The sequence below is a fragment of the Canis lupus genome, chromosome 1 (genome assembly GCF_011100685.1).
Source record: "Canis lupus familiaris isolate Mischka breed German Shepherd chromosome 1, alternate assembly UU_Cfam_GSD_1.0, whole genome shotgun sequence".
Classification (NCBI taxonomy): Eukaryota; Metazoa; Chordata; class Mammalia; order Carnivora; family Canidae; genus Canis; species Canis lupus.
In genome coordinates, this window is record NC_049222.1 from 116069692 (window position 1) to 116085070 (window position 15379).

The 15379-nt window shown below is 37.9% G+C and overlaps 1 protein-coding gene across 4 annotated transcripts in view; it reads left to right on the plus strand.

Moving 5' to 3' along the window:
* The window catches only part of ZNF383 (zinc finger protein 383), an 83073-nt gene that overhangs the window by 58971 nt on the left and 8723 nt on the right, over positions 1-15379 (plus strand). For 3 of the 4 annotated variants that reach the window (XM_038529185.1, XM_038529184.1, XM_038529183.1), the window contains one exon: positions 12219-12275. In XM_038529185.1, coding sequence (XP_038385113.1) covers positions 12267-12275 — 9 coding nt within the window. In that variant the 5' untranslated portion in view covers positions 12219-12266. Of the gene's footprint in view, positions 1-10375; positions 10526-12218; positions 12276-15379 lie in introns of all 4 variants that reach the window. The other variant, XM_038529186.1, reaches the window with a different exon arrangement.

Sequence of the window (15379 nt, forward strand, 5' to 3'; positions counted from 1 at the left end):
ACCTAGATATAACCATCGTCAATATTTTAATTGATTTCCTTCCAACACATTTCCTGTGTACATACAAGATACATTATGTTCAAGATCAAAATCTCGTAGCATTTATCATTTCACATTTTTTTTGTTTTCACTAAAATTTATAGCTATTATTAATTAATTTTCCTTGGTTAGAAATTACTGAATATTGCATGCATCCACAAAAGTGCTTAAGATATAGACATACAATTTAAGAATTATATAGCGGAACTTCTATATAACAAAAACTTGTGTCACCCTCCAAAAGCCTCTCTTCTTCCTGCCCCCAGAATAAACTTATTCTCTTCACCTCTTTAGGTAATCCTTATTCTGACTTTGGTGATAATGTATTTTCTCGATGTTAAAAAAAAAACAACAACCCATTTATCATATATGTACACATTCCTGAGTAATATAGTTAGGTTTTGTCTTTTTATCTTTATAGAAATGAAATTGTGCTGGGTAATGTTGTTTTGAGTCTTTTTTAAACAATATTTTATTTCTTAGGCTTATCCTTTTGGTCATAAACTAAGGCTATATATTTGAACATTGGTTGTTTTCTGTTTTTGACTTATTTGAAAGGGCTGCTGTAAAGATGTTTTTATAAGTACTCTGCTACACATAGGTATGCTTTCCTAGGGTATAAACATGCAAATGGAATCGCCAGGCCGTAGGATTTATATGTATCTTCAAATTTCCTAGATAATGCTGAACTGGTTTTCAATATGGTTGACCAGTTAGATTTTTTTAAAGATTTTATTTATTTATTCATGAGAGGCAGAGACATAGGCAGAAGGAGAAGCACGCTTCCAGAGGGGAGACGGATGTGGGACTTGATCCCAGGACCCTGGGATCATGCCCTGAGCCAAAGACAGATGCTCAATCACTGAGCCACCCAGGTGTCCCTGTATCAGTTAAATTCTTACCAGCAGTTTATCAGCATAGTCATCTGTATTCTCTCTAATACTTGGTTACTTGGTATTTTAATTTTTTTATTTGCTAATACAAAGATACATTTTTTATGAAGTATGACATACATTCCAAAAATACAGAAATCAAAGCATATGACTTGATGAATTTTTTAAAGTAAGCATATTCATTTAACCAGATCTCAAATCAGATTAGGAAATAGAACATTACCAGCATTTTAGAAGCCCAGTTCTTGATCCATCCATTACACTACTCACCTCTCCCAAAGATAACCATCACTCTGTCTTATATAGCCATAGAGTAATTTTATCTGTTCTGGAATTTTATGTAAATAGTATCACACAATTTGTGCTTGGCTCTTTTTGTTTAACATTATACTTCACAGGTAATATGAACGAATGTAATATGTAATAATATTATGTAGCATGAATATACAGGATTCATCCATGTTCCATGTTGTTGTGGATCATTCATTATTATTGCTGTTTAAAATGCCATTGCATGAATATAACACAATTTATTTATCAATTCCATAATTGATTGGCATTTGAATTTTCAAGATTTTAAATTGGGGCCATTATGAAAAAAGCTACCCTGAATATTCTTCATGTCTTTTGGTGCACATATGAATGCATTCTGTTGGGTATATCCCTAGGAATAAAATATTTGTGTTGTGGGTTATGCATATATTCAGCTTTAATATACAATCATGGTTTTCCTAAATGATTTTATCAACTTAAGATCCTATTTCATTGTGTCAGAAAAGACATTAGAAGCATTGCCAGAAAGAACAATAGTTTATAATAAAAAGGTTAGTCTACCAATAAATATTATAGTCCTAAATGGTTACCTTTGTAAAATGTTTCAAATATATTTGACAGAAATAAAAGATGGAGTGGACAAATCATAATCAAAGTAGGGGATTTTAGCATTTTTCTCACTTTTCACTGTTAGAACAAACGGTATATACCCAGTAAAGCTGTATAATACCAAAACAGTATAATTGACAAACTTAACCTAATTGACATATGTGGAACAGTGTGCTTTCCAACTACAATGTATATTCTCTTCAGATGCACATATCAAAATGTGTGGTGTTGCTAAAGTTGAACCTGAGGGAAATAATATAGCTATAAATGCATAAACTAGTAAAGAAGAATGTTGAAAAATTAATCACCTCTGTATTCATCTCAGAATTTTTTTTTTAAGGTTTATTTACTTATTCACGAGAGACAGAGACAGAGAGAGAGAGAGGCAGAGACACAGGCAGAGGGAGAAGCAGGCTCTTCGCACAAGCCTGATGCGGGACTCGATCCCGGATCCCGGGATCACAACCCAAATCAGAGGCAACCGCCCAACTGCTGAGCCGCCCGGGCATCCCCATCTCAAGATTTTTTAAGACCCTTTTTTATTTATTTAAGAGAGCTAAGATAGGAGTAGCAGCAGAGGGAGAGGGACTGAGCATGGAGCCTGAGGCGAGACTCAATCCCACGACTCTGAGACCATGACCTGAGCTAAAACCAAGAGTCGGATGTTTACTGACTGAGCCACCCACACACCCATCTCAGGATGTTAAGACAAAGTATACTAAGGGGTATCTGGATGACTCAGTGGTTGAGCATCTGCCTTTGGCTTAGGTGGTGATTCCAGGGTCCTGGGATTGAGTCCCACATGGTGCTCCCCAGAGGGAGCCTACTTCTCCCTCTGCCTGTGTCTCTCATGAATAAGTAAAATCCTAAAAAAAAAAAAAAAAAAAAAAAAAGAACCTGAGCCTTGTGATCATTATGCCGAGTCCCTTTTTATATGTCATCAGACATGTAAATTTCTGGGTTTTATTTATTTATTTATTTATTTATTTTTTAAAGATTTTATTTATTTATTCATGATAGACACAGAGAGAGAGAGGCAGAGACACAGGCAGAGAGAGAAGCAGGCTCCATGCACCGGGAGCCTGACGTGGGATTCGATCCCGGGTCTCCAGGATCGCGCCCTGGGTCAAAGGCAGGCGCTAAACCGCTGCGCCACCCAGGGATCCCAATTTCTGGGTTTTAATATAGATTTTTATTTTTGTAACTCAGTTTTCTTTATTGGATGTGGTATGTGCATAAAGCTTTGCATGGTCTGCAATGTCATCACAACTCATCATCCTGTCATACTGAGCTAGGCTAGGCAGTTTTTAAGAAACGTAAATTTTCTTACTATCGCTATTTAATTATTAAGGGTTTAATTTTGTCAAGAAAATGTTAATTTCCTAGATGATAATGGATTGAGTATGCAGTGAGCTCTCATTTGGAACATTCAGCTTGCTTATTATTTTATTGTACCCTATTTCTACTTGGATTTGTGTGTGCTCACTTGTGCCAACTAACTGTGGAATACCCTTTCTATCTAGGGTTATTTGTGAGGCCACATGTATGATGAGTCCTACCTGGTTTTGGTACAGTTTTTTCCTTCCTTCCTTCCTTGCTTCCTTCCTTCCTCTCTTTCTTTTTAAAGATTTTTTTTTTTTAATTCATTTGACACAGAGAGAGCGAGCGAGCATAAGTCAGGGGCGGCACAGGGAGAGGGAGAAGTAGACTTGCTGCTGAGCAGAGAGCCCCATGTGGAGCTGGATCCCAGGACCCTGGGATCATGACCTTAGCCAAAGGCAGACACTTAACTGATTGAGCCACTCAGGCACCCCTATTTCTGACGCTAATTAGCTTTTTCAAAGTTCCTTGAGTTTATACTTTCCAGATTATACAAGTAGAAACAAACACTTATACCAGAAATATAACTAGTAAGACAGGAAAAAAAACCACACATATAATCACTCACTAATTATAGCCAGTAAAAAAAAGGTATTTTTATTCACCTTTTTTTGTGCACTTTATATTTTTTTCTCACATGGTATTATGGACTTAAAGCATTTTTCAATATTTTAATTAACTGATGGTGGTTATGGACTCCATCATAGTACAAGGAGGAGTGGCAGGGGAAATATTCATAGTATATTGCTGAATAATGTTTCACTATACTGCTAGTGAGGGCCCCTACTAGGAGACTTTTTAAAAAAAACATTAAGTAATCCCTATACCCAATGTGGGGCTCATATTCCTCATCCTGAGGTCAAGAGTCAAGTGCTCTATGACTGAGCCAGCCAGGCAACCCTTAGGAGATTCTTACAAGGAATCCTTTCAGCACAGCTTCTGATACTTTTGAGAGTATCATCTTTTGGCAACAGCAGCAAAATGTTGCAAATTATTTTTTGTTCTAAGGTGTGGAGTTAGCTATTATTTAGGAACTCTCTTTTCTTTTATCTGTTCCTCGCTTCTCTTCTTTCCTTCTTGGAATTGAATAAAAGACCAAATACAGATGACTATGTTATACCTGAGAGTTTCTGTTGAACAAATGTGCTGCTATTGTCGGACTATTTTAAGTGGTACCACAGCTCAAAAGTTTTCTTTTTAAGATTTAGTGTTCATATCTTCTTGTCTTCTTTCTTTTTTGGTTTTCTTATAAGTCATTTTTTCAACCTTCAAAATTTTCTCATACTTGGATAGATTATTGAGGGGAGGAGTTAGCAATTAATTGAGGGAGTAATTAAATCTGAGATGTTTCTGCAATAGACATCTATTATGGAACAATGAGCAAAATTTGCTTTTTTTAATGATCAAACAAGACTTAAATTATATATGCAGGTGGGCATCTTCTTCCTCAGGAAAGTGGTTGTGAGCAATGACAGGTACATGCAGCTGTTAAATATTAGCTTCATTATGCAGTGATTGAACACTCCCATGGTGACTCTGACTTCATAAGGCTATTTGCTTATGACTCTATTTATCTAAAAACTAGCAAGCACAAGAGTAGGAGAGTTAGAATACATATAGTATTTTATCAGATTAGCACTCAGTGTTTTGAGCAGGTTTACTCTAGATTAAAGTAGTTTTTTAAGAAAGAGTTTATTTATTTGAGAGAGAAAAAGCATGAGCAGTGGGGTGGGGAAGGGCAGAGGGAGAGTGAGAAGCAGGCTCTCTGCTGAGCAGGGACCCCCACATTACTTGATGCCTGGACTCCAGGATCATAACCTCAACCAAAGGCAGATGCTTAACCGACTGAGCCACCAAAGCACCCCAGATTAAAGTAATTGGGGTGGTGTGGATGAAAAAGTAAACAAATCTTGGAGTTTCCTCAAGAGAGTCAAGATGAGCATTAGTCTCCCCACTTTCATTGGGCCTAAACTCTTTCTGTCTTAATTACCTCCACCATCCTTTCTTCTGGCCAAAACCATGCAAAGATGTACTGGTTTCCCTCTCCCATTAGCCATTCAGAACGTTCACCCCACTCTCAATTTCCTTGTCCTTAATAGGAAGTAAGAGTTATTGCCTCTTCCTATAGGAATGGGAATGTTTTCAGAAAAGTAATGGACTGTAGTAGAAATTACATTAGGAGAGAATTCTAAAGGAGCTCATGGGTGGCTCAGTTGGTTAAGGGTCTGCCTTGGCCTCAGGTCATGATCCCAGAGACCCAGGAGTCCCAGCATCCAGCTCCCCACTCAGTGGGGAGTCTGCATCTCCCTCTGCGCCTCTGCTTGCTCATGCATGTGTGTGTGTGTGTGTGTGTGTGTGTGTGTGCACGCTCACTTTCAAATAAAATCTTTTTTAAAGCAATTTTTTTTTTTGGATTTTATTTATCCATTCATGATAGAGAGAGGCAGAGACACAGGCAGAGGGAGAAGAGGGCTCCATGCAGGAAGCCCGATGTGGGACTTGATCCCAGAACTCCGGGATCTCACCCTGAGCTGAAGGCAAGCACCCAACCACTGAGCCTCTCAGGCATCCCTCAAATAAATAAAATCTTTAAAAGAATTCTAAAGACTTGGGTTCTTTTTTTTTTTTTTTTAAGATTTTATTTATTTATTTATTCATGAGAGGCAGAGAGAGAGAGAGAGGCAGAGACATAGGCAGAGGGAGAACCAGGCTTCATGCAGGGAGTCCCATGCAGGACTCGATCCCTGGACCCTGGGATCTCGACCTGAGCCAAAGGCAGATGCTCAACCACTGAGCCACCCAGGCATCCCAAGAATTGGGTTCTTAAAAGTTAATTTCAGCATCATTAGTCTTAAGGAAAATGTAAGTTAAACCATAAAACCATAATGAGATACCACTTCCTATCTTGTAGGATGCTTGTGATAAAAAAAGATAGTAGGGATCCCTGGGTGGCCCAGCGGTTTGGCGCCTGCCTTTGGCCCAGGGCGCGATCCTGGAGACCCGGGATTGAGTCCCACGTCGGGCTCCCGATGCATGGAGCCTGCTTCTCCCTCTGCCTGTGTCTCTGCCTCTTTCTCTGTGTGTGTGACTATCATAAATAAATTAAAAATTTTTTAAATTTTAAAAAATAAAAATAAAAAAGTTAGTAACAAGATAAATATTTTGATAAATTACTGGTGAGATGCAGCATGGTTCAACTCTTTAGAAAACGGTTTGGCAGTTCTTCAAAATGTTGCCATTTGACTTAGGAGTCCCATTTCTAGGTATGTATTCAAGAGAACTAAAAACAAAACAAGAACAAACCAAAAAAAAAAAAAACAAAAACAAAAAAAAAGAGAGAGAGAGAGAGAACTGAAAACAAATATTCACACAAAAACTTGTCCATGAATGTTCATAGCAGCATTATTCACAGTAGCCAAAAGTAGAAATAATCTAGATGTCTACCAACTGATGAAGAGATAAACAAAATGTGATCCATTCCAATGGAATATTATTCAGCAATAAAAGGGAATGAAGTTCTGATAACATGCCACAATATGGATATACCTTGAAAACATGATAAATGAAAAACACCTAGTCACGAAAGGCCACATACCATATGATTCCATTTATATGCATTGATATGCAATGTTAGACAAGTCCGTAGAGGCAGCAAGTAGATTTGTGTCTGCTTAGGGCTGAAGCTAAGGGAGGTGGGAAGAAAGGAGATTGCTTGTTAATGGGCTTTTGGGGAAATGAAAATGTTCTAAAATTAGATCATGGTGATATACTAAAAATGTAGAATTTATATATTTTAAAAGACTGGTTTATATAATATATTAAGTATATCTCAATAAAGCTATTTAAACAAAAATCAAAGCCACCTAAAAATAGTGGTGAAGAGTCTAGATAAAACCATATTGGCCATGACCTGATAATTATTGAAGCTAGTAGTTAATGGTACATGGAGGATTTTCATACTATTTAAACTCTACTTTTGTGTGTGTCTGGGGATTTCAGTATTAAAACGTTAAAAAAAAAAAAAGAAAAGAAAACTAACCTAATGCCTAATTGAGAAATACCAGAAGTATTCATAGTAAAATTAGGGAGAAGGCACCATCAGCAGTATTATTGAACCTTTTTTGTTTTTTTTCCCCCTAAGTCCATTATAAAACCATCACTCCATAGGAAACAACTAGAAAACAACTGCTTTATTTTTTCCCTGGTAACTTCTGTCAAGCTTCTCTGGGCCAGTTGATTTCCTGCCTGTGAATAAATGTTTCAGTCACAGAAAATAATCCTCTAGTTTCTTTTAGTCACAAAACCAGACTCATTTCAGTAATTAGAATGTCTTTCACTTTACTAATTGATGCCATAAACTTTCTTTTTAAAAGTTTAACCTCCAGGATGCCTGGGTGGCTCAGTGGTTGGGTGCCTGCCTTTGGCTCAGGGTGTGATCCCAGAATTCCGGGATCAGTCCCACATCAGGCCCCTTGCAAGGAGCCTGCTTCTCCCTCTGCCTGTGTCTCTGTCTCTTTCTGTGTCTTTCATGAATAAATAAAATCTTAAAAAAAAAAAAATTTAACCTCCTGGTTCCTTGAGCTAGATGCTTCCAGTGAGAAAGCTTGATGATTGCTTCTCTTTTTCCTTATCCTTTCTTTTTTTTTTTTTTAAGATTTTATTTATTTATTCATGAGAGATACAGAGAGAGAGGGAGAGACATAGGCAGCTGGAGAAGTAGGCTCCCTCCCTGCTGGGAGGATTTTATCCCCAGATCCGGGATCACAACCTGAGCCTAAGGCAGACCTGAGCCTAAGGCGGATGCTCAACCACTGAGCCACCCAGGCATCCCTCTTTTTCCTTCTCCTAAACTTCTCTGTTCCACTAGACAATTCCTTGAAGTGGGGAGCAGTGAAAAGAGAGGGAAAGAAAAATCTTAATTGTAGGGACCCTAGTTCTCTATAGCCTTGGGGCATGTTTGCAACTCTTTCTCAGGAGAGTGCAGTGGCTCTAGTCTATGGCTGCTTACAGTTCCTACATTCATTCAGGCTTTGGGCATCTGTCCTCCATGGAGCTCATCTGTAGAGCTGGAAATCCTTTTGGTAGGCCTAGAATAAACCCAGACCCAGGCCGGGTCCTCCTGTGGGGCCCATATCTAGTTCCAAGAGGAAATGAGGTCCCAGACTTTTGTGCCCTCTAAACTCGAACACAAGGAAAAGTTTCCCAAGAACTCCTGTCACATTCCACTTGAAAGTCTTGCGGCACTGAGGTCCCTCTTTTCTGTCCCTGTGAGGTAGGAGGAATACAGAGCACACCGGTGCTTTCCAAAAACAGATTTTTATCTCAAGGACAGCCTCCTCCTATGCACTCTCCAATCTCTGAAACACCTTTAGATGTCGAATTGAACTGAGGGCACAAAATCAATTTGCAGCCAGTTTCTTTTGCACGATTCAGAAGATGGCCAGGGTTCTTGGGGCACCAGGGTGGCTCATTTGGTTAAGCATCTGCCAAATCATCTGTCATGATTCCAGAGTCCTGGGATGAGCCCCACATTAGGCTTCCTGCTCAGCGGGGAGTCTGCTTCTCTCTCTCCATCTGCCCCTCCTCTCCACTTGTACTCTCTTTCTCAAATAAATCTTAAAAAAAAACAAAAACAAAAAAAACAATGGCCAGGGTTCTCACTGTGGAATGCAGAGTTTTGTGGCTCCTATTGACTTGCTCTTCTTCAGAACTTCTAAATCAAGAATGGGAAAGGCAAAGTTTAACATCCTGTTATAGACTGAAAACTATTACAAATAAAGTAGAATTCAAAAAGGTACACAGCCAATATCCAGAATTTTGTATATTTAAAACAAAATAGAAGATACACTGGGAAAAGTATAATAAGATTTATAAGTAAATAATATATAATACATTTACATATAATAAGTATATACTTATAATTATGTTTATTAATTTTTATAATTATATAATTACATATTATTTATAAATATAATTAATAATAGGCACAAAACTATTATAAGATACATAGGAATAATATGAAAAAGAAATGAGCATGTTACACTTGAGGAAAACTTTTCAGTATGCTGAAGGACACAAACATTGACTTGAATAAATAGAAAGATACATGTTCCAGGAGAGCATCTCAACATCATAAAGGTGTCAGAACTCCTTAAGTTAACATATTCATTTTATGCAGCCTCAAGAAAAATACTAATATATTTTTTAAACAATTTATGCTCATATGGGAAATCACAGTATCAGGAAACTTGAAAAAAATGAGTAGTGTGGGGTTATTATTATTTTTAAGCTAGACAGTCTGGCTTCAGAGCCAGAACTTTTTTTTAAGACTTTGTTTTATAGCAAAATCAAGGGGAAGGTACAGAGATTTCCCACATACACCCATAGCCTCTTCATTCATTATCAATATCCCCCACCAGGTACATTTGGTACACTTTCTTTATAAAAGGTTTTTAATTTTTTCTCTATTTTTTATTTTATTTTTTAAAATATTTTATTTATTTATTCATGAGAGACACAAAGAGAGAGGGGCAGAGACATAGGCAGAGGGAGAAGCAGGCTCCTTGCGGGGAGCTCAATATGGGAACCTGATCCCGGAAGTCCAGGATCACGCCCTGAGCCAAGGCAGACACTCAATTGCTGAGCCACCCAGGTATCCCTTTTTTCTATTTTTAAAAAAGATCTGATTTATTTGAGAGAGAAGGAGCATGAGTGGTGGGGGGAAGGGCAGAAAGATGGGGGAAGCAGACTCCCCACTGAGTAGGGAGGACCCCAGGATCATGACCTAACCTGAAGGCAGACACTTAACCAACTGAGCCACCCAGGTGCCCCCATTTGGTACACCAATGAACCTATATTGACACTTCATGATCATCCAAAGTTCATAGTTTAGATTGTAGTTCATTCTTGTTCATTCTGTAGGTTAAGACAAGTGTATAATGACATGTATCCATCATTATAGTATATCATACAGAGTAGTTTTAGTGCCTCCAAAATCCTCTGTGTTCTACTTATTCATCTCCCCCCTTTCCCAAGCCCCTGGTAGCCACTGATCTTATTACTGTCTTCAGAGTTTTACTTTTCCAGAGTATTATATAGTTTGAGCCATATAGTATATATTGGCTTTTTTTTTACAGTAATATGTATCTAAGCTTCTTTTATATCTTTTTATGGCTCCATAGCTCACTTCTTTTTATCCTGAATGACATTCTGTTTTCTGGATGTACCCCAGTTTATTTAACCACAAACCTACTAAAGGTTCCAAGTCTGGGAATTAGGAATAAAGCTGCTGTGCAAGTCTTGGTGTGGACATAATTTTTCAGCTCCTTTGGGTAAGTGCTAAGAAGTGTGATTCCTGGATCATATAAGAGTATATTTATTTTATTATTTTTTTAAGATTTTATTTATTTATTCGTGAGAGAGAGAGAGGCAGAGACACAGGCAGAGGGAGAAGCAGGCTCCCTGAGGGGAGCCCCATGTGGGACTCGATCCCAGGACCCCGAGATCACAAACTGAGTCAAAGACAGATGCTCAACCACTGAGCCACCCAGGTGCCCCAAGATTATGTTTAGTTTTTTTTTTTTTTTTTAAGATTTTATTTATTTATTCATGAGAGAGAGAGAGAGGCAGAAACACAGGCAGAGGGAGAAAGCAGGCTCCATGCAGGGAGCCCGATGTGGGACTCTATTCCAGGACTCCAGGATCATGCCCTGAGCCGAAGGCAGATGCTCAATGGCTGAGCCACCCAAGCATCCCAAGAGTATGTTTTATTTTGTTAGAAACTGTCAAACTGTCTTCCAAAGTGGCTGTATCATTTTGCATTTCCACCAGCAATGAATGAGAGTCCTGTTGCTCTTTGCCAGCCTTTGGTGTTGTCAGTGTTCTGAATTTGGACATTCTAATTGGTATGTAATGGAAGCAGTGAGTGTGATGCTGGCCAGAGAATAAAGATGAAACACTGAACCAAAATAGAACCACAGTAAATCCAAACATGTACCATCTGTGATAATGGTATAGCATTTAAATCAATGCTGTAGTCCTCTACTGTAAGACTCACTGCCCCCCTCATTTCAATGTATCTGAAGTCAGGTAATATCTAATACACTTTTTATCTTTCTTAGTGGTGTATAAAATAATAGTGCATTTTAAGTAAGATATATTATTCACATGTGACCTTGGTACACTTGGGTAGTCGGCCTCCTGTGAGAGAAATTAAGTAGAATTCCTAAGTCATAAATTATACTGAAATAAAGTTATAATTTATAATCTTATACTGTCATCTTTATTAAATAATATTATACCAAAATAAAATAATAATTGATTGAAGTCTTAAGTATGACAAAGCATTAAACAGAGAAATTTATATAAATATACATAAGAAAAATCTTCTTACCCAAAAGCTATAAAAGTTGACACTTTGTTTTGCATGGCAAAAACCTATAAGCAAAATTAATTTTGTTTTAAAACAGACCTATAGCATAAGAATGAGGAGTGCCTCTGTGTATGCCGCAGTGGGGGTTCTGGGGGGATGGGAGTTGACCGACTGGCTTGGGCTTGGGAAGTGAGAAGACTTCATTAGGAAAGTCTTAGTCCTGATCAGAGCATACTCCGTTCCTGGCCAAAGAGTACCATTTGGGTGAATTTGCGTGAGGACTTGAGTGAGGGCTGCAGAGGAGGGATCTGCTCAGGTAGGTCATAGCAACTCTGCCTTGGGTTCAGAACGACATCACTGAAGTGAGACAAGGTCTGGCCTGAATTCTTTGGCTGAGGCAAGAACCTGGGTTAATCCGAAAAAGGAGAGGGAATCTGAGTCTATTCCTTTGAATCCGCTAGCCAGAATCCGTTTTACTACAGCTAGCCTGGGGCTTTTGGGGTTGAAGAGGTAGGATTTATCCCATACTCCCACTGACCACAGTTACATCATAAGACCCAGAATGGTCAAATGAATACTGTAAAGCCAGTGTGGTTTCTAGAGCATTTCTTGCTTACCCAGTCCTGCTTTCTCAAAATACTCTCCTTTCTCAGGAAAACAGCCCCAAGGAGGACTGATCATTTCCTGCAATACTGAAAGCCATGGCCCAGGTGAGTTGATGCTTTTTCTTACTGTTAGGTTTTTTAGTAACTAAATGGAAATGAGACTGCCAAGGCAAACGAGGGTCCAAGAACAGATTTTATTGCAGGCACCCTCGAGCGAGGTTCCATGACTCACGGAGGGGAAAGAGAGTGAGTCGGGGAAGTCGCGCCAAGACAAGGTGGTAGGGGGTTTACATAACGTTGTAAGGCAGAACGGTTTCCTATTGGTTGGCTCATATGCGAAGGAAGGATTGCAATCCAATCAGTCAGAGTGACCCTCACTATGCAAAGGAAGGATTGCAATTCGACCAGTCAAAGGTGACTTCCTCCTCTGGGGTTTGAAGGGCATTGGGTTCGGTTGGGGAAGTCCAAAGGAGAGGTGTAAGGGTCTGCGTCAAGCTGTCAGCAGGTCATTGGTCCATTGGCGTCCCAAGTGGAGGTGGTGACAGGAACCTCAGCCATTTTGGGGTATCCGCCATCTTGAGGAGTTTCCCTTCCCGCCTGGCCCCAACACTTACCTTCCTGATAGTTTCAGATTTTAAAAAGAATTATTTTTTTTAAAATTCTCATACAAGTATTTGTTTTCCTACTCCTGACATTTCTGCCTTTCAGGTTTCCCCTTCAGAATCCTAGGTTTCCTTTTCCCCTCAGTCTAATCAGATAATCTTTTAAATAATAATCAATTTGTAGGGATCCCTGGGTGGCGCAGCGGTTTGGCGCCTGCCTTTGGCCCAGGGCGCGATCCTGGAGACCCGGGATCGAATCCCACATCGGGCTCCCGGTGCATGGAGCCTGCTTCTCCCTCTGCCTATGTCTCTGCCTCTCTCTCTCTCTCTCTCTCTCTCTCTGTGTGACTATCATAAATAAATAAAAATTTAAAAAAAATTAAAAAAAATAATCAATTTGTAAATACAAATTGGTATTTACCAGTGAGATAGGATAGGAAGTGATGGTGGTAGCTCCAAATGTTAAACTGTTGCAAGATCTCCCAGTTTATGCAGCTTGGAAGATTGTGGGGTTGGTAGCTGATCCTGATATATCTCTGTGACTATTAGGGCATGCAAGGAGCCAAGTTCAATTTGAAGTTGGACAGGAAGTGTGGGTCATGAGGAACTTCTATATGAATCGCCAGTTTTCTTTATCTCAGAAATAAAAATACTCCCTAAAGGGAGATACCTGCATCTTTTTTAGCTGATTCCAATAGAGTATATCCATATTTTAATTAATATTCCTATATTGCTATTTCTTGATTAATTAAATTTTTAGACATTTTGCAGGGTTTTTTTTTTTACAAGGTATGTGTAGATTTACATGTGCCATATCACACTCTGTTTCCTTTTCCCACAACAGTTATATCACAATTTTGTTTAAATCAATGCTATACATATAATTAGAGCCTTACAGATATTCCATTCTCTACCAACAACCTTTGAAAAACTTGATAATAATAAATTTCAGACATTGGAAATTTAGAGGAGTTACGAAATACCGTATACTCACCATTCAGCTTCAACTCCAAGTCAGTTTTGTTTCATTTGTACTGATACCTTGCACACTACCGTACCCTCTATTCTACACACAGGATTATTTTGAAACAAATACAAATTGGTATGTATTTCTGAAAGATAAGGATTCTTTGTGAAAACAACCATTATGCCATTATTGCATCTAGAAAAGTTAGAAATAATTTGTTAGTATCATCAATATCCAGCAAGTGTTCAAATTTTCATAATTGTTGAATTTTTTAATCACTTATTTGGGTTAGAATCCAAATAAGGACTGTGCACTGCAGTTGATTGATGTCTTTTGAGTCTTACTTTGTAGGTACCCCTTCTCTGTTCAAAAAGGAATGGCTCATTTGTCCACTATTTGAATTTTGCTGATTACATCTCTATGGCATCATTTAAGTGTTTCCTGAAAATTAGTAGTTAAATCTAGATGATTGATCAGATTCAGTTGGGATTTTTTTTTTTTTTTTGTCATGAATATGTTATAGATGGTGATATGTGATTCCATCAGGAGGCTCATTATATCGGTTCTCTTTCTTTTTGTAATGTTATATACTATTGATGATTACTGTCTAAGTTAGAGGTTGCAGAATGATATTTTAATTCTTTCATTCTTCATAGATTAGGTGAAATACTCTTTATAAAGCAAACTTCTCATCAACTGCTTGGTTACTCTGAAGGATAGTCTGTCTAGGAAAGAATATTTGAACAATGATTTTGGTTTCTTAGATTCCTAAAAAGGTGGCCAGTAGTTTTTTATTCACTATTATGAGTTCATGATGTAAACATTTTTTTATGTATCAGTACATTATACTTGATCCTCAAATGATACCATTTTTGGCCATTGAGAGACTCCTCAAGTTGGTGTCTAAGTCTTTGTAACATGATTCTAATAATTTTTGGTAGCTCACACTTTTTTTTAAATTGCTTTCTGATATAAGAGAATATTCAGATTCATCCTGTGCATTTCTGACTCAATCCTGAAGTCATCTTTTATTTGAATATGATGCTTAAGGACTACAATCTCAATACTAGAAGTGCTTATTCCTACTAGATTAATTATTATTTGTAGGCCTTTTCAAATAGAGTCAGGAACTTGTTTGTTTTTAATATAAAATAAACTGATTAACCCCCCTTTTTTAGTTAACATACAATGTTATGTTTGTTTCAGGTGTACAATATAGTGATTCAACATTTCCATATATTAGTGCTCATCAAAATAAGTGTACTCCTAATCCCCTTCATTTATTTCACCTATCCTGCTGCCCACCTCTACTCTGGTAACCATTTGCTTTTTCTCTATAGTTAAGAGTTGTTGTTTTTTCCCTTTGGTGGTTTGTTTTATTTCTTAAATTTGACGTATGAGTGAAATTATATGGCATTTTTCTTTCTCTGACTGGCTTTTTTACTTAGCATTATATTCTCTAGATCCATCCATGTTATTGCAATGGCAAGATTTCATTCTTTTTATGGCTAAATAATATTCCATTGTGTATTAGTGTCACATCTTTATCCATTCATCTATCAGTGAACACTTAGGTTGCTTCCATAATTTGGCTATTATAAATAATGCTGTTATAAACATAGGGGTGCATGTCTCCCTTT